Source organism: Orussus abietinus, unplaced genomic scaffold (genome assembly GCF_000612105.2).
Source record: "Orussus abietinus isolate OABI.00-Male unplaced genomic scaffold, Oabi_2.0 scaffold295, whole genome shotgun sequence".
Classification (NCBI taxonomy): Eukaryota; Metazoa; Arthropoda; class Insecta; order Hymenoptera; family Orussidae; genus Orussus; species Orussus abietinus.
Genome location: NW_019394443.1, coordinates 1 through 19,842, shown reverse-complemented (window position 1 = coordinate 19,842; position 19,842 = coordinate 1). Strand labels below are relative to the sequence as shown.

Below are 19,842 nucleotides of genomic sequence, written 5' to 3'. Positions count from 1 at the left end.
TTTTTTTTCCGGTAAAACCGTAAAAGACAAGTAAGCTAAGTCAAAAGAAATCGCACGCGACCGTAGAAACGGCGAGCGTCGTATAACGGAACATGATATTTATTTATAATTATAACATAGTATATAATATAGAGCTGAACGACTCGGCAGTCGTTCCTTTGAATTTATCTACAAATTACAACAGTTTGCATTTGCGGCCCCCTTCTCGCGTGTGTTTATATAAACTATAACACATTTGTAGAAGTAGTAAGCAGATGCCAATACCATATTGTCACTTGCTCGATTGGGTAATTGTGTATATAACGAAACAGTGACCGCGACCACCGTACGAGAGTTCTATCGAAACATTTCTAACAACGACGAGGTGCACAAACGTACTACGCGACATTCGATCTCAGACCAGGACCTGTTCTAAGGACAGATTTAATAACGCGATTTCCGCATTTAATAAACATTAATCATTCTCTTCCTGCCTCGTGAATCATGGATCGCGATGTATGAATATAAACGAGCTCGACGTCCTTTGCCTCCATAATCCTCCATACATGATAGAACCAATCTGATCAATTATAGGCAAACGATAGATTAAAATCAATATTAAGATACAACGGTAATAAGATCGACATCATCCTAGAGCGTAAAACTAAAGCCAATGGGCAATTAAAATGCGATCTGGGTCCTCGTTACAGCACCTGGCCTAGCACAACCACGGTTAAAAATCCACCTCGGCAGAATAAAAACCCAACAAAGTGTGGTAAATGTAAAAAGAGGATAGTTCCCTTCAACAAACGGTTTGTGAATAAATAACTGCCGAAACCCGTATTTTTTTACAAACGAACGAGGTCGTTCAAGCACCTAATTTCGAGGGGGGGAAGGAGAATGTCTGTACAAAGATCCATGAGAAATACTAAATAGAATACTCAAGATGACCTAATGCTCTAGATCTCGGAACTCTCCTGAAATGTTCGAAATAGGTGTCTCTCTCTCACTTTTTGAAACTCACCGCAGGACAGGTGTAATACTTTACAAGGATATATAATTACTCGTCATCGCAAGACTCGCGTGTACTCGATAACGGATTCGCGCACTCGTACATTCGTGATGGCGAGGTGAAAATATATCGTAATTCTGGATAGGTAATTCACTGGCGTACGTAGGCAAAAACATCCCAACAGACCGTCTTCTGGATGAAGATTTAACGCCAAGTTGCAAAGTACGGAAGCATTTGTATCCATAGACATCACGAAGTCCAAGCCAGCGCGAATCGTCACCCGAATCATTCGCCATCGAAACGACCTTCCTCCCCGTTAATTAATTTTTTTTTTTTTAATTATCTAAAATTCCCTCCCACCTTGCCAGACACATAAAAGCTACGGAGACACACATTCGCTAGATTTACAGAGTTCCTCCGAGAGGTTTGGAAGTCACATCCAAAGGCAGAAGGCATTTCCCCCGGAATTAAGATCGTTTCTCAAGACGGCGATTCATTCGAGATGGAAAGTCCACAAGCCACTTATACAATTAATTACACTTATTCACTTAAGTATAGTTTCCTCCGGGTCACACCGACCGAGACTGGAATCATCGGTGCGACACGCCATCGTGCGGACCAAACTAGTACTTAACTAGTCGTCCCGTTCTAGGTTCACGCAAATTATTTACAAATGTACCATTTATATTATGCCCAGTTTAGCCTGCACTGACGCCCGAGTTTGTCGGTGATCCTGGACGTTCGATAGGATCGACTACGAGAACATTGACTTTATTTATATTGGTTTCTTCCTCCTCGCGAAACATCCCATCCCCGCCACCTTGCCGAGAATACGAATAAGTGGTCCGCCTGTTGTATCGTTACCCCAAAATAATCGGATTTCGGCCAACAATGTCCCGATGTACGGCGTGACCAATCGCCAGCTTCCTCTTGCTCGAGCCAGATAAATAGAGGATTTCATTTCTCTTCAAATTTAACATCATAGGTAGAGCTCAGGTAGCCCGGTTAAACGCGACAGCATTGATCACACCGAGACACACGGGTACGAGGTTTCCCCAGCTCCTATTGGAATTTTCATTGAATTTATGCATCTGCAATTCGACGATTACGCGACAATGACGGACTCGCAATCGGGCGAGCAACAGAGATGTGTAGTGTGCGCTGAACCGGCGAATCGACGTGGTCGACTAGACTTTATTGTCCACCATGTCGACGTTAATTTTGTAATAGACGTACGGAAAGTAGTCGTTTTGGCCGAAGCCCAAGCCTGGTATGTCCACGCTCTGTTATGACAGAATAATCACACGTGTCGATTAAAAGGATCACTTTGAGGTTCGTCTTAAAAAATACACTAGTTCATATCGCGTCACACGAATTAAGGTGATATGAAAGGGTATCGTTTGAATGTCGATCGTTCCTGAAACTTATCTCCAAACAGGATGTTCTGAACTGTTTCAAATGTTACCACGGAAATGTGGAGGCTACAAATGTTAGAAAGTATATATAAACAAATTAAAAAGAAAAAATGAAATTTCATGGGTACCAGGACCTTTATTCAAGTTGTAAAGTTTGAAACGATTCGGTACACCCTATCCGGAGAAAAGTTTCATAAATTCGATTCCTTTAACGCCACTTTCACACGACCGTAAGAGGCTAATCTCCATCTAGTATGAAGAAATACAATGAAAATAATACAATTGACTTACATCTTGGTTACCAGATTGTCCACCGGCGGATGTGGCGGAAGAATCGAGATGAGCGTAAAGCTGGTTCAGAACGTCCCGTAGTCGCTTGGTGCACTTCTTATGAGGGTGCAGCAAAATTGCCTGGAAGTTCACCGGTAATCCGTACCTGAGGAAAGGGTGTAATTTAGTAGAAATGCGAGAGTCGGCTACGGTAGGGGGCGTTGCAGAAATTTTCGGGGAAATGATCACCTAAGAACAGACTCGACAAAAACCCTGAGAGCCTTCACGTGTATCCAGGCGCAGAAGCACTCGCTGAAGTTGACTTTCAGCCAGCGGACGAGGGGCCCGAACTGCTTCTTCTTGTCGGTAACCAACTTTGTAATCTCGTTTTTGCCTGTAAAGGGGCCCAGAGTGTTTCGGCTCGTAAAAAAAGTGGCCGTCTAGACAGAGAAAGAGTCATAAGCGGCTAAAAAGGCGGCCCATACGAACCGGCAGCAAGCTCCTCCTCGTTGTACGTAAAGTCGCGAACGATGAACTTCTTCTCCCGGGCATGGAGTTTGAACTCCTCTATCACCTTCTTGAAGAGGGTGACAGTGAAGAGGCCGTATTCGGAATCTTGGGTAATAAGTACCGTGCTGCGGGGCACGATCATGTCGGTCAGCTTCTCATAGACTGCATACCATTCTTGGAAGCTCGACCTGCAAGGTACGTCAAAAAAAAGTATATAAACTGTTCATGTACCCCCTCCCCCCCCCCAAAAAAAAAACAATGCAATACACTGATAAAAACCGATGGTAATTTACATACACTTTTGCACAACTTATAACTGAAGTTTCACGTTGAATAACGTAACATGGAAAAGTTACAAATTAAAAGATGTGTAAATGCATCTAACATTGTCTATTAACCGTATTCTTGCATTTATACTCGGATAGAAACGCAACACTACGATTTTCTTAAACTTAATTTAGATACCGAATGTGACATTACAGAGACAATGTAATTTTACTGCAATTCACTGTGTCATCGAAATAACCAACGATCGAGTATGTAAATTTACATGGGCATATCTATTGGCGTAGAGAGTGTAACAAAACCCCATCGACTAACTTGGGCACGATGACCAGCAACGTGGATAAATACTCGCTATCGAGAATGAAATGTTCCTTCTTCACCAAGTCGGCCAGGTTACGAGTCAATAAGCTCCCCCTGTAAGATAAGTCATAATTACAATAAAACATGAATTACAAAAGGCAGTTAACGATGTAATCGCACGTCACCAAGTCAGCGAGTCCGAAGATGTACACTCACGTTTGCTTTTTCTCAAGGTTTTGCAAACTACCCTTCAGATTGTTGTAGGTCGTCGATTTGGTCTTGAGGTCGGCGTCGATCTGACCAACCTGTTTGCTGATGATGTCCGCGATATTCCTCAGTGATTGTTTAATCGGATATTTAGCCATGTCCCATTGGAACCGGGTAATGTACGACGGCAGGTCACCTAACGCCATAAATACATTAAAGTTGCGATAACAACGAGCATTAACTAGAATGGTCTTTTTCACGGTGAGCTTCGAAAGGAGACGCTTTCCCGGTTTAACATCCCCCTGGCGTCCTTCATTTCCATTTCATCGTTAAATAAAAAGTTCCCCGAGTCCCCTTTCCTCTCGACTTATGAACTTTATTCGCCGTTTTATCGCTCCGTTCGAGGCTGAGCTGCTCGTGAAACCCAAAACAGGGATGGCGCAACATCGTAACGTATTTCCGAGCACACCGTGAACGTAAATCGAAGCCAAAGGGTTCTAAATAGAGAGCTGAGCTTCCTTTCGACGGTGAGCTCCCCCGGAACCCTTGAGAGCACATCTCGAGAGGGAATGAGGGACGTGTTTATTCGACGCTAGAAACTGCATGCAATCAACGACACACGAGAATTCATTTTCACATTGTGAAACGAGGAGACCCGGCACGAGGACCAGGCAAAGCCAAGGTTGCAGCTACATCGAAAGGACGTACAGTGATTTATTCACTCCGTTAAACGTACGTGGAGGGTTCGGGTAAACATCAAGTGCGTCGGTGCAAAGTCGTGAATGTCAGCGCTAGGCTATGGCGCGCGGCAAAGGGAGAAACAGAAAATAGGGATAAAATAAACTCGAACGTAAAGACTCCTCATCGGCAAGTGTCATAAACGTAGGGATAAAAAGGGGGACAAGCCATTCCCGAAGAGATTGTAACGCAATTCTCTCTAAGACGCTCCAACGCGGGGGTGAAAAATTAATAAGAAATCTGGACATCCTCCACCTTCTACGTACAAGCTTTCTTTTCAACTTTTCAATGACAACGATAACACTAATCATTTTTCACACGTCAGATCTCTTTTATAAAAATTCATCTTCTTGTTCAAACGAAATAATTCTTTTCTTTTTTTTTTTTTCAAGCGTCAGATCTCTTTCCTAAAAAATGTATATATTTTTTTCTTCCAACACTAGTTCAAAAGATTTCAGCCCCTAAGTGGAGCCACTTTTCAAAGCACTGGCTGAAGCTCTCAAAAAATTGTCCACCCCCGTTTATTAGAATTTAAAATCGGCACAAATGCAAGTTGCATCTCGCAGGGTCGGTATAGAAACGAGACCGTGCCTTGCATATATGTATGTAAACGCCAAGCAAAGCGGACAAAGAGTGTCAAAAGCGATATATATATATTCGTGTTAGCTCGGGGTGTGGGTACGGGGCAGGGATAACTCGTCGTCCTAATTTGGATTGTACCGACAAACAGTGAGTGGGGTGCAGTCCATCGAACAATCGATCTGTCGGCGAGACGCGAGGGTTGATCTCTTCGTGCAGCATTCACTTAAAAAAAGAAAGAAAGAAAAAAAAACAGCAGTCCACAACAGCCGGGATCGATCATGCGGTTAGCGATCAAAAAATCGATCCGCGTATTGATCGACGTGCGTTCGCTCGTTGACACGATCCACGTGTACGCATTGTTGTCTGTAGAGTTAATGTGTATAGACCGAGTCGACATCTGACCAAGTTACGAGGTTCCCTTGTGCATGTATCGTTTGTACAGTATTGTCTCTCTGTGGAAATCATATGATAACGTGTAGAAAGCAACATTAACGTTCGACCCCATTCGCACTTTTAATCTCTTCCTCTCTTAAGGGGGGAAACGAACGACCGTCCTGCCGAACGTGAAGACGGGGGAGGAAGGGACGTCTATGGACACTCCACCGAACGCCACGTTCGACGATGTACAGTGGCGGACATAAATGCCACCCCCTACAGGCATGGAATCGCAAATCCATGACGGGAAGGCATTTACGTGCACCAGTGTACACATATGCGACGTCTTCTCGACATCCGAGAGAGTAGTCTTTCGATTTTGCGCGAGTTATCCTATTTTTTGTACACTCCTCGGTTACCTTCATTAAGGTGATGTAAAAGTGGCGTCAAAGAGGTCTCATTTATGAAACTTCTCTCCGAACCGGGTGTACCGAATCGTTTTAAAATTTACAATGTGAACGCGGAGGCTATGAGGAAGGTCCTGACACCCATGAAATTTCAATTTTCTCTAAACTTGTTTATAGATATTTTTACAATTTTTTAGAGAGAATGAAAATTCACGGGTGTCGAGACCTTCTTTAGGGCCTCCACAGCCACACGGTGAAATTCTCAGGCGATTCGGTGCATTCAGTTAGGAGAAAAGTTTCATAAATGGACATCCGATATGCCACTTTCATACCGCCTTAAGGTGATATGAAAGGGTAATTTATATATATATATATATATATATATAACGTCAAAATATGTCTAAAACTTTTCTCCAAACTGGGTGCGCCGAATTATCTGAAACTTTAACACGTTATTATGGAAGCCCCAAGGAAGAACATGGTGCTCGCGAAATTTCATTTTTCGAAAAAGAATTTCTTTTTTTGGTTCTTGTCGGAGATAAACACAAACTTTTTTTTTTTTTCGAAAAATGAGATGTCACGAGCATCGCGTCTTTCTTATAGTCTCAATAATCTCGTAATGAAGTTCCAAATGATTCTGTACACCTAATTAGGAGAAGAGTTTTATAAACATTTTGACTTTTTGGTATGTTTATGGTATGTATATACACTTTCATATCACCTTAAGTTACAGAAGGCGTATTTTAACATTTACCGTGAGTTCATCCGTGAAATCGGCGTTTTCGGGGTCACTGTCCGTTGTCACTGTACAAATTCAAAGCAGTTATTGGTTACCAATAATTAAATTCCAGAAGATCACCCTCTCGGATGGATCGTAGGAAAGACGTGGTGACGCGCTGGCGAGTGAACAAGTGCCGCCGAAAGAAACGCCGAAGTTGCACAGGGTGAATGCGAGCCGAAAACAAGAGTCTAATCCAGCAACGTAAGGAGAAGGTAACCAGAAGAAGAATATATATATATATAGAAAAATGAGAAAAAAAAATATGGAGAACACAAAGGTGTACTGGCATACGAGGGACCAACCAAGGAAATAAGCGAAAGCACGAGGAAAAGGTGGACAACGTCAATCGGGACCGTGCACTGTAAAATCGCTCGTATGTTCCGACTCGGACATATCCGGCCTTTCCCTGTCTAGAGCTTTTCCCTCGACCGATCAAGCCCAGAATAAAGGCAAACTCTCTAGAAACTGATCGAGGTCGTCTAGAACCCAAGAGTACCGGCCATGAAAATAAAAACCGCGCCTCGAGTCGAGTACACCAAAAGCAAAGTTCGACTAAAAGCGACCGACATGATTTTCGAATATTAATCCAGGGTTCCTATTCTCGTATCAATACGGATATATTTTTCGCGTACGAATAGATACGCATTAAAAATGTCGCATTGTCGCGAAGTCGCGTCATTGGTTAACGTTGGAACGTCGTATACGAAACTGTCAATTAGGCGGGTGAAATTTAATAGTACGAACTCGAGAATCGGATATCCTAGGTCAAGATCAGGTAGTCCAGACAGCGATGACGATATTTGGTGTCTAATATTCGACGCCTTGTTTAGAAATAAATTAATTATCCTGAATTATCCCTGCAAGACCACGTAATAAACCCTCCTAAAGCGCAGACCTGGCTCTAAATCCCGACAGTAACACCTCGTTCTGAACATTAATTTTCAATTTCTCTTTCATCGCGCCATTGGTTGCAGGTCCTCCAGAATGTTCTTCATCTCGAGGGTTCCCGTTTCCATAGTTCCTTCGAAACATCCCGAGCTTCTAAATCTTCCTATGGTCCACTTTGAATCACCTCCACCTTCAACTAGTCCAAATAAAACAGAAAGGGACATTTAAACTACAATGAATGAGACAGAGTAATATCGATCGTCGTCTGCGCCTTGAAACGGTACATAACGCGGACATAATGGAAACCCATCCCCTCGAAATCAAAGCGTCGAGTCATAAACACCAATCAATAAATGATTTAACAATTTGTCTAGCCTGGTCGGGAAATTCGAGGGAAGAGCCCGAACAGGGTCGCCGAATTCCAGGATCGAGCGAATCTTCGAAAAAGCCAAAACCCCTGACAAGAATCCCAGGCTTGCCCTTCGGCAGGTGAAACGTGTATCTTTCCAAAGTGCCGGGGGCAAAGCAGCCCTTCTCTCCACCGGGAGAGAAAATCCCCGTGAAATGGTCAACCGAATCGGCCGGGTACAACCAAACCACCAAGGGGGTATTCATTCAGGAAATCACGGATTTCAATGCTCAAAATCGCCGGTTAATCAGCTAAAAATCGTTCTAACTCGTTAGAAATCACCGAAACATTGTCACGATTTTAACCCCCAGGGTGTACACGCCCAAATTGTATTCCAACTTGAAAAGCGTCAAGCGAGAAGCGCCCACCGATTGTACGGCCTTGAAGTTCAATCAATTTGTTACAAAGGACTTAATTACTGTTCCATTAAACTGCACAGTTGCCCGAGATATTCGAAATAAAAATTCACTTGGGGGTGAATTTGACCCCACGCACTGAGAAAAAGAGAAGTTGGTTGACTAAACGAAATACGCACTGTGACCAGAAAGTCCTGCTCATCAAATACGTTCAAAGAAATGTCAAATTGAGACAACAAAATTAGTTTGAATCAACAACGATTCGTTTAAACCAACAATATTAATTTTTCTTTTCAACGATATGTATTGGTTTTAATGAACTACCTTTTTTCTTTTTCTTTTTTTCAGCGGGTGCACTTAAAGATTCGCCACGAAGGTGTGCATCCTAAGGGTTAAGGTCGAGTGTCACTAGATACCGAGTCGTATTTTCGCTTGTCACGCGAGATCAAAGGCAATCTGTTCTGAAAGAAGGAAATCCCCCCCCCNGGGTGGGTGGATCGGGCCCCTTACCGCGGCGGGCCATTTCCTGGGCCCCGCTTCATAGGTCAGGCCGAAGCCCGTGGCCAGGCCAGAAAGACTGAGTCCTCGATAAAAATCCGCATAAAAAAAAAAGAAACCGCAAAAAATGCAGTACAACATAGTTCGCGTCGCCAAAGTAGTTCGAACGCGCCCCAGGGTGCCATATGTAGGAGATGACAGGATGATTTCAGGATGCGTCGCTCCTCTCCAAGCAGTTCGGTTTAAATCGACGCCCGTCCTTCTGGCGTGGCCGCGAACTCCCCTGGCACCGGTCCTCCCTTCGGGGGATCAGCTGGGGGGTCAGCTGGGGGACTCGAGAAAAGGTGCCGCAGCGGTGTCCGTCTCGCCGGTAGGCGTCGTGGGGGGAGAGGCTCGAGGGTGGTGGTGGGACGGGTACCTGGGCTGGGCAAGTCGCCGCGACGGTCTCGGTCGTCGGGGTCGAGGTCTCGGTCCTCAGGGTCGTCGGCGTCGTCGGTCTCGAAGCGCTTCCGGGGTCGGGCCGGCCGGGCGAGCCGGGCCAGCCGGGCCAGCCGGTGGCAGCTGGCCTCCCCGTCGCTGCTGCCCTCCGACGACGAGGGGGAGGGGCTCGGGCTCGGAGGGGTCGGGCTGGGGGAACGGGTCGGCGGACCGGAAGCGGCGCACCAGTGCCCGCGGTAGCACGAGGAGGAGGAGCCGTCGCTCGGGCGGGCCTCGGGCTGGGGGGCCTCGGCCTCGGGGGGCCAGGGGCCCGACCTCGCCTCGCAGCCGGCGCCCGGGGGATGGTCGCGCCGCTGGTGATGATGGCGATGGTGGTGGTGGTGGTGGTGATGGCGGTGATGCGGGTAGCTATGGCGGTCCTCGCGGCGCTTAGGGTGCCGTTGGCGGTGCTGACCTAGGCTGGCTGCCGGTTCCGGCTCGGACCTCTCCGAGTCCCTTCGCGACGCCTTCCGGTGTTCTCTAGGGTAGTCCCTCGGGTGGTCCCTCGGGTGGTCCCTCGGGTGGTCCCTCGGGTGGTCCCTCGGGTGATCCCTCGGGTGATCTCGCGGCCGATCCCGCGAGCGATCCCCGGGGTGCTCCCTGGCCGTCTTCCAGGACGGAGTCACGGGCGTGTTCGGCGGGGTGTCCGGACCCCCTTCGGGGCTCGAGTTCTCCCCGTCCATCGAGGTCTGACCTAGCCAGTACAACCCAGTCCCGATCTCTGGCCCCGACAACCCTCTACGAGAGCTTCGTCCGAGAGGGAGGGAGAGAGAGATGGGGAGGGGCGAGCCCCCTAAGGACTGACGCTTCCTCTCTCACTCCTACGCAAACCAAGGCCTAACGGCGACGCCGACGAAACCAAATCATAACCGACGGGGCCGACCTGACGGCGCAACGAGTATCTAACACCCTGGCCGCCCCGGCGAGGGTGGCCACTTTCTGGATGACTTTTCCCCCTCCTACGAGATAACCTACTTCCTCTATCTGACTTCCTGGGCGAACGATCCGTTCTCATCGCGTCCTATATTCAAATTCTATGATAAAGTCCATCGTTTCCGACGCATGGTTGCGGTAGGATTGTAAATTTTGACGTCTCAAAAGTAAATTTAACGCACGTTATATGTTTCTATATCAGTCTATAATGAATTTAAAGGAATAACGTCATGTTGTGATCTTGAGACGTTGTGTTGGATAATTAATACACATGTATATTAAATTTTTATTAATCATCATACCCTGTTTCCGACACAAGGTTGCAGTAAAACTATGAACTTGCCGTCTCAAAAGTAAATCTAACGTACATTATACGTATTTCAATCAGCCTATAATGAATTTATAATAATAACGTCACGCCACGATTCCGTGGAATAACACTGAATAATGAATACACGTGTGTATGAAGTTTATAATCTATATTGAAATTATATTACACGATCAGGACGCCGTATCTGAGTAAAACCGACAAAAGTGTTACAGGATTACAATATTATCTTTTCTACAGTCCACAGATCGTCACGGCGAAGAATTCCTTTTCCAACTCAGCGTGCAAACATCAACGGACTAATAGCAGTGTTTTATCATTCTGCCTTCTTTAATTCTATGAACTTTTACAGGAGTCTCGTAACCCCCCGGGGATACCTCAACGATCCCGGAGCGTGGCCACCCTAAAATTCGCGAAATCGCGACCGACGTCGAGGATCCTCTCCAGGATCGCCATCGCCGGGGCCCGCGTGTTAAATACTCCGAGATGCGACGTAGGAAATCAACCAGAAACGGGAAATAAAAGCAAACCAAGGTAAACGACGCAACGGACAAACCAAATCAGACTAACGTAAACGAGTACTCAAAGAGAAACGAGCACAAAGACTGCAATGATATTCGCGTAAATATATATTCATATATCAAGGTATAAGGTATACATTTACGTGAATACGACGATATAGTACGGTGCAACGAAAAGAGCCAATAATGTACCAGGAAACGAAACGATACGTCTGGATAAATAAACGATAATGAACCCTATGCAGTGGCTAATTGGAGAGCTCGATGAGACCACACTAACCCAAGCAAGTCCCCGATTGGTCAGATTGGTGATTCGACTGATTCGATTGATTAGATCGGCTCGAGTGGTCCCAATGGCGAATCGACCGGGTTCGTTCCTTCGTCCCTTCCGCGCGTTCACAGCTTTTTCGGGATTCTTGCATCTCCTCTCGTCGGCCTCTTAGAACGGTGTCATACGAGATTGTAAAGGCAGTGCACGTGTATATATNATATATATATGAGCGTTCATTGATAAAAAACAAGAAGAAAGGCAGGGGGAGAAGGGTTAATGTGGTCCAAAAGAAATCGAAGCAAGCCAAGCGACATCGCAAATACAAATCGTAAATTATAGTCGGTCAAAAGTAAACGGTTAACCAAGGACAACAAGCATTCTACGTATATGGAAGATCTGCATCATCTATTGTAGAACGTGGGGTGTGTGTGTGTGTGGGTCTGTGTTGAAAGTCGATCCTTTTTGTGAATCGATAAGCCGCGTACCGGAAACGAGCTCCTGGTCGATAACTGGTTAGAAAGCGTTAAGTCATTCAGAGCAATGTCCGTGGACGAGATTATTAGTTTCGCGGGGAATAACGGGACGATCTTGTTAGTCGAGTCGTTCCGGTAATGGAGGCCGATCGATCTCAAAAGGAATCGTGGAACGTTAATACACACTGCGTCGATAATCGTGTCGTTCATTGCTAAACGCCTTAGCGGTGAGAATTTTGCCTGTGCACGAGATAAGTTAAGTGCAAGATTTCGTTGCACAAGAACTCCGCGACTTCGGTGATTCAATAACGCAGGCAAAATTGTAACGATTTCTAAAACAAAAAAACAAAAAAGAGAGAAGACAAAAAAAAACACCTCGTAGGGTATACAGGAATGTTGGGGCAATACTTGGCAGTACTATGTGTCGAACTCATTACCTCTGGTAAAGTAATTAAAATAACCTGGGTACATTAACTGATATATGTAGCAGAGACTACCGGTAAAGAAAACCAATTTCAATTAGTGTGCATGTTTTGTGTCGTGTTAAGAATTCATATATCGATGCCATTTTCTAGACGGTCGACCGATAATGTGAACCTGTAGGAACACAATATGTGGGAGGGGTCATCGATCGCCACCTGTCTTCAAGGGTCCAAAAGGGGATCGGTAGTAAGTAACGGATGCAAAACTTTTTACTTCTCTAATAAGTCGTAATGAAGAGTATACTTCGGTAGGGCAAGAACACTATGTATGATGCATCGGTCTCAAAGCCATAACTTCTTCGTGCTTCAACAAGGATTCAAACTGAACTAGATATGAAAGTAATCATTCAAACATCCCAAAAGTGTAGAAGTATGAATATAAAGGTAAATATCCCTTCTTGTAGTACTTTTTGGACCCCTGCTCATTCGGTAGCCCACCAAAGTAGTGGACGGAATGGATAAATATAAGGATAGAACAAGACGGTGTACCGAAATACTCAAGCATGGACTCACTGTTATTGGCCATCAGATTTTCGTGCAGCTTGTCTCTCTGATCTTCCAGTACCTCGCCAAGGTACGTCGCCACCTTACGAGTAACCTGCTCGACGAATGCATCTAGCTTCCCGAGATCGTCCGATAATCCCACCAGCTGATCCAAAGTTCCAACCTTGAGGTCTGGAATGTGGAACTTGTAGTTTACCGACAGGGAGTTCTGCTTTGACGTCAGATTGTTCATGGTCTCCCATGTCTGTTGGCAGGTCTTATCTCCTGGGGCGGATATCAGCCAATACTCCGTCATGGTGAGGCAGACAAGTTTCTTTCTCCGTTCCTAAAAGAAAAAAGTCCAATCGAGTTATCGATCTCTATGAAACATACAGTTCTGTGCTTTGTTAAATCGTACAAATAGAATCAATTCATCCGCAACCCTTTAACGTTCCTCTACCGGTATTTGAAACCAAAAAACTCATTCTTTCAAGGGCGAATGACTCGGAGCCACTTCGTCTGTATCGGTATTGCTGCACTTAAACTCGGTGCCAAGCTCCGGACCACTCCGATGTCTCCTCCGTCAAAACAGAGAAGGGGGTGTGGCACACCGTCTCTCTCTCCCTCTCTCTCTCTTCCTCTGTTATTACGTAATTGGACACGCTTTCCACGTGACGAAGCTCGCAATAAATGGGCGGCGCGCGTAAGTCGCACTGTGATCAATATAGAGACGAAGCGGCAGACGCATCGTAGCTGCGAGATGCGAGAAACGGCTTCGGCCTTGACTCGGTACACCAGACGAGAACTTATAGAACCAGCGACGTCCGTCTAACTCGATGGCGCTTCGCGTCTGCCTTCGAAAATCAATAACGCGTCCCGACCCGCGACAGCGACGCGACCTGTTACAATTTCTTGCGGTATGATAACGTGCCCCAGGAATGCAATACCCCGGGTCTTTTTGCGTATAAAACACGGAATTACAGACAGCTGAAGGGCGCGGGCGTTATTCGCTTCCCGATAAGTGGGGTGGTGACTTCTCTCAACTAAGTGGTTTTAGGTTAGTTTTCGCAGGACCGTTAAGTACGCTCCATACCACACTCACCTGCTACCTTTTTCCAGTCCCTCGAGAGCAGAGCTGGACGCAGAGGCTACTCAATTGTGGCCCCAAAGTTTCAGGGTCCCTGCCTACTCGTTCAGCGCGGAAGCCATGCTCTCACGTGACGGGGTGCTGCTGTCTCGCGACCCGCCCGACAACTAGCCGCGAAACAGCTGGCCATTACGCCGATCACTGCTACCAACTTATCGCCACTCGCGGCACCACTGTCGCTTCGCGCCACTCAATTCAAATTCCCTTGTTTGAAGTTCACCAAATATTTCAATTTTTCTACTATTGTGTAACTGACATTTGTTTAATCACGTGAAACCTCGTTGGAAAAGTTTCTCTACGTCACTCCACGTATCAAATTCGTCAAACTGATAACTATTCTTTGAATATATTGGAAAATGTCCCTGATATGGAGTACGATTGTGGCAAGTTTCCGCAACTCTAATTAGACTTAAAAATGTAATATGATGTAATATTTAATGAGACAAGTGTTCCCTTCGCAGAGGAGGCCTGCGAAATATTTTCAGCGCAAGGCCTTGCTATATCCATCGTCAGAAATGTTCTATTTTACACGTCTCGTAACTTCGGCAAGTATGAAAAAAATTAAGGCGAAACAGGCGGCTTTCCAAGTAAATTATTGAACAATTTATGATTTAAATTTTTAAACAAGGCATGAGAATTAGATTAAAATTAATGTTTCGTATTCACAGCGCGATGACGGAGTGCCAGTATATTTGAAAGGCGGAACCTCGGATAAAGTACTTCTCAACATTTCAGTAATTCTGTTATTAATAGGGTTGTTTAACAGCGTAAGGGCAATATATCATTTTACGAAAGGACCAGAATCTACCGAACAATAACGATATGCGTATTACAACCTTTTAAATTAATATCGAGTTGATTTGTATCTGTGGGTAACTCTTGATTAATAAAAAGTCGCATTATTATTTAAATCGTACATTTTACTTGTAAAATAACAACGCATAACATTATTTTTTTTTTTGCACATCCACACCTCTGTCTCACTGTACATTGCAAGGGATTAAGATGTATCCTTAAGGCACTTTTAACCTGGTCTTGACAAGTACCAACATTGAAGTTTGAAAATATTCGATTAAACACTAAAAATCTTTAACAGCTGTAAAGAATGGAGTGCCATTAATTTCTGAATTTTGTTAGTAGAGTTCAAATACAAATTGGGAACTAGATAATGAAAAAGTAATGTTATTGTAGTAAACGATGGAAAAGAGAAAATGCAAGCTAGACATAAAACTATTAATTGTTATAGGCTATTTAGTATTGTTGATGGATGCTAATTTTCATAACCATCTTTCTATATTGGTACATTGCAAGTTACAGGTGAAAATCGTAAGGTTGGTATCACAGAGAGAAATGTATTTACATTATTACTACAAATATGTTACAGTAATCTACTGCAGACAAATCCGCAGTCTATAATATTAAATACACTTATGTGTTTGTACTGTTTTGACTGCTGTCAACAGTATAATTTTCCCGAATGATATTTTCACTTGTAGTGCCATTCGAAACGACATTCACCGATTTTTTTAAATTCTTACCCCTCTCGGAAGGAACTTTGTTTAACATGTCCCCTTCGTCTTCTGGCAGTTTGAAATCGTCAGACTGTTGCTCAGTACTTTGGGCTTTTGGAAGTTTTGTGGCTCTGATACTATCTTCAGTAAGTTTTGATTTTTTAGTTAATTGTACAGTTGTATAAGAGTTAGCAGATGAAGTATTTGCTTTCGAAGTATTCTGTGAAGCTTGATCGTCAGTGAAGTTAGTTTTTAACTTACTTTCACGGGCTTTAGAGCGTCTCCGCGTGACGAGATTTTTTAGAGCGTCACTAAAGCGCATCAAAGTCTCAGAAATAGGTCTGTTCATATATCCAGTACCGATTTCATCGAACTCATCATCTTCTTCTGAAGTTAATTCGGTTTTAAGTTCATTAAATTGATTAATAATTTCCTTTAACGTATCTCGGGCATCTTTCAGAATTTTAGGGTCTTCTTCCTCTGTAAAATCTTTCACATTATCACCTTCATTTTCCAAAGAAATCGCCTCAACTTCCTCTGGATTATCTTCCCCAAAATCGTCATTAATTTCATCATCGAGCCACTTCTCTGAGGAATCCTCCTCGTCTAATGTTAAGTCCTTTTCAAACTCTTTAAATTGATATATTATATTCTTAATACTTTCCTTTACATTAAGGACTTTTTGTTCACTAGGTTTGGATTTTTGCTTCGGCAATTCCGTTACCTTGGAACTTTTTATTTCAGTTACTTTGCTTCTGATCTTATCTGCGACAATTTTCTTTTGCATTTTGATGTGTTTCCCCTTGTCTTGTTCACTTGGTTCTTCTGATATATTCTTTTTTGATTGGATTTCTTCTGTTCTTTCTTGGATTAGTTTCTTTACCGTTTCCTTGACGCTGACAGGGTCTTGTTGAAGTAAATTGTCTTTCACCACTACATCCTCGGGTTCTTCGATGTCATTTTCAAAATCGACTTGATGTTCCAAAAATTTAGATGACTTGTAGGATAATATTTCATTTTCTACACTATCAGTTACTTGTAGAACGTCTGGCTTCTCTTCTTGTTCCATACTCACGTTTTCCGTTTCTGTTTCATTTATTATTGTCTCCAAATCGAATATTTCTTCATCTTTATACATAGAAATCTCATCAACGTTCTTTTCCATGGACAGATCATTTAATTCTGCCCTTTCAGTATTTCCCACACTTGCATCGATACTTCTCATTGGCTCGTCCATACTTTCTAAAGGTTTTTCAAAGATCTCCAATGACTCCACAATGTCATCGAATATTGGTTCCGTAATTTCCAACTGATGTTCCTCAGTAATTTCCAATTGTACTTCTTCAACACTATAACGTTGATCGAATTCATTAAGTGTTAACTTAGTTTTCTTCGCTTTTCTAGGATCGTAAAGAATATTAGGCTTTCTTTTCATTATAAATATTGTGGGTTTCGTTTTTATTCTAATCGGGGGTATCATGTTGTACTTCAAGGTGATATGCGAGAAACCGTCGACTGAATCTAACACATCATGCGTCTTAAGACGTGGCCTCAAGTTTGGAGAGTATTTGCTCTTAGCTTCTACCAGCAGATGTGTAAATCGCAGCATCTCTGGATCGTTTAATGTCAAGTTTTCGTCTTTCGAATAGCTGTAATACGATAAATGTAAAGAGATTTATGGATGGATCTTAAATAAGAATTTTCATAATGGAGAACATAGCACACTCACATCCACGTTGGATTGGCTTGTGTGAATCGCGAAACTCCAGTTTGGGCTGTCAATGTATCAATGTGAACATGTACCAGTTCAGTACTATCTTTTTCCAGTCTATGTAATCTTGCAATGGCAAAACCACCAGGATAATTAGTGCCCGCCACGCAAAGTAGAAACATCGAAAACAGTACATTTAGTACCAAATGCCCTACAATTGTTAGAGCGAAGAGTCCATTCCATAGAGACTTTTCCCTGTTCTCCCATCTTTCATGGAAAGAAGACAAAAATTCTATTATTAAATAACAAAAGAACGAAAATAGCGAAATTAATTTAGTTTTATATCAATATGTTTGTGAATAATATTGCTTATTCTATTAGTTACGGTGACTTACATTCTATGGCAAGCAGCTGCAGCAGCAATGTTCAATAGAGGGAAAACATACATAATAAATCTCAATTCTTTATGAGGTAAAAACGAGAAGAGAAAGACAAACATGATCGCAGGAACAACAAGGACACGAACCCTAGCATCCCAAAATAGTCCTAAAGGTATCAGCAAATAGGAAAGCGCTAGTCCACGTGGCAGTGCTGAGTAAAAATACCATAGAAACGGTGATGTCTTTTGCTGATGTTAAGGCAAAATAAACTTTTCTCATAGCAGTAATTATTTTATAGACAACATTGACAAAGGATACTCCCCATTCATTGCTTTTGTTCAGTATTGTATTGAAATAAAAAACTTCTCCTTCTGGCCACAAAATTCTCCTCCAAAAAATAGAGTCCACTCCAATTGTCAGAGCTAAAAGAAGTATACCGGCTGGTACTGCAATTTTAAGTAATCTAAAAAAATATGAAATGCATAAATATGTCTGTTTAAATATTCAATAAATATTCAATAAATATTAGAATTAAATGATACCTTGGTATCGTTAGCTTTGCAGTTGCAATGTCATATAAGAGAAATAATCCCAATAGAATAGCTAATTCTGCTCTAAATATTATTATCGCTGCAGCAGATGACCAGATGAATATTACATGACTGTGTCTGAGCCAACCATACAAGGCAAGTAACACTAGAAATGAACTGTCGTCAATTAGAAAAGAAACTGTGTATCATTTCTTTTATACTTCATATCCTAATTACCTAACGGCATTGCCATAATATTTGGTAATGGTCTACTAAGGTAGTACATGAAATGATACTGTGTCACTGTAATAGCAACAAACCATTTTGTAAATTGTTTGCCAAAAACTGCTTGTAAAGCTTTTCTGTACAATTGTAGAGTAGATATAACCAATAATCCCAACACGGCTCGTACTGAAAGGTGAATGCGATCGATAAATTTATAATCTATAGAGAAACTTAAAAGTAGTAGAATAGGAGAATAAATTAGATATATACCAATATACTGGGCACAGAATTTATTAAGATTGAAGTACTTAACGAAGGCTACCAAAGGTGCGGAGATGCCTGATATTAAAATTGGTCCCAAAAATGTTCTTGGCACGACTCCAGGGAACTCATGATGGTCGTACTGCGGAAAACATGGAACTAAGAAACAAAACTTTGGATTCCTTTTAAATATAATTTACAAAGTTTAATCCAACGTCAGTACATGTAATATGCTTCAGAATATTCTCTGTATGCCGATGGCAAATACTTTACATGACCCAACTAAAATACATCGAAAAGTTAATAAATTAAGGGAACTATTAATATCTCAACATTTGGCAAGAAACATAAGCTGTAAGAACATCAAACGTTGTAGTGGGTGAGCACGATCACCGGGAAGAGTAGTACATTTTTCAAGGTAGTGTGTCAATAGAGAGAACCAACTGAAATATACTCAAGTGCAATTAAATTAGAATGAAAGACGCTATATTAGCTGATCCTGGGGATATAAATACATCGAATTCTAAATTTATAACCCTGCCTTTGAGTAACGTCTATTTTCCTTGGTGTCGGCAACCTGTCAACCGAAACAAATCGCACACATCGATAGAGGCATGAGAGATCGGCACTTCGTCCTCGCGCAATCTCGATTAATTTTAACATTAATTACCTCGTCCAAATTAGAACCGTGATACAAGATGTCATGCATAGCCTGCAAATTGAAGCTCTCCTCGACTTTAGTAAAGGGGCAGTACAGAAGGTGGAAAGCTGCTACCAGAATTACTAGATGATCCATTGTCGTGGTCTACATTTAACCCGGTCCCCGACGAAAACACGGATGCTTAATTTTATTCATATCACTTTCGATAACGCGAAAAAGGCTGCAAGTAAAAATAAACCACATCTACAAAACTCTACGACCCGTCCGAGCCGATCCGGCCCACGTCGTCTGCTATGTTTCCGTGCTCCGACCAATCACAGAATCGCAAAGTCCCTAGTGGTAGGGACGTTCATACAGAGAAGAGTTGGGAGATTGTTCACTGGATTCCATCGATGGCTTGCACCAGAGATGAGTTGGGAGATTGCTCACGGGCAGG

General features: G+C 43.1%; 3 protein-coding genes across 4 annotated transcripts; 1 reads left to right on the top strand and 2 right to left on the bottom strand.

The window, feature by feature from the left end:
- Positions 1 to 83: 83 nt before the first annotated feature.
- LOC105697166 (V-type proton ATPase subunit C) lies at positions 84 to 14,234 on the bottom strand. Of its 2 annotated transcripts, none has more exons than XM_012420243.2 (8): positions 14,083 to 14,234; positions 13,011 to 13,326; positions 3,988 to 4,174; positions 3,787 to 3,885; positions 3,166 to 3,374; positions 2,926 to 3,070; positions 2,698 to 2,842; positions 84 to 2,274 (listed from the first exon to the last, which is right to left on the bottom strand). In XM_012420243.2, the coding sequence occupies exons 2-8, from the start codon at positions 13,294 to 13,296 to the stop codon at positions 2,179 to 2,181; spliced, it is 1,167 nt and encodes a 388-aa protein (XP_012275666.1). In that variant the 5' UTR covers positions 13,297 to 13,326; positions 14,083 to 14,234; the 3' UTR covers positions 84 to 2,178. The 2 variants fall into 2 exon arrangements, with proteins under 2 accessions (XP_012275666.1, XP_012275667.1); XM_012420244.2 differs by lacking the exon at positions 14,083 to 14,234 and adding an exon at positions 13,399 to 13,522.
- A 153-nt stretch (positions 14,235 to 14,387) lies between these two features.
- LOC105697168 (cytochrome c oxidase subunit 7A1, mitochondrial-like) lies at positions 14,388 to 15,038 on the top strand. The gene is made up of 3 exons (XM_012420247.2): positions 14,388 to 14,510; positions 14,589 to 14,714; positions 14,796 to 15,038. Exons 1-3 carry the CDS (start codon positions 14,484 to 14,486, stop codon positions 14,943 to 14,945), a joined length of 303 nt encoding a protein of 100 aa, XP_012275670.1. The 5' UTR covers positions 14,388 to 14,483; the 3' UTR covers positions 14,946 to 15,038.
- LOC105697164 (probable Dol-P-Man:Man(7)GlcNAc(2)-PP-Dol alpha-1,6-mannosyltransferase) lies at positions 15,011 to 19,679 on the bottom strand. The gene is made up of 8 exons (XM_012420241.1): positions 19,416 to 19,679; positions 18,755 to 18,887; positions 18,497 to 18,670; positions 18,272 to 18,425; positions 18,048 to 18,192; positions 17,745 to 17,971; positions 17,368 to 17,616; positions 15,011 to 17,287 (listed from the first exon to the last, which is right to left on the bottom strand). Exons 1-8 carry the CDS (start codon positions 19,539 to 19,541, stop codon positions 15,556 to 15,558), a joined length of 2,940 nt encoding a protein of 979 aa, XP_012275664.1. The 5' UTR covers positions 19,542 to 19,679; the 3' UTR covers positions 15,011 to 15,555.
- Positions 19,680 to 19,842: the final 163 nt, after the last annotated feature.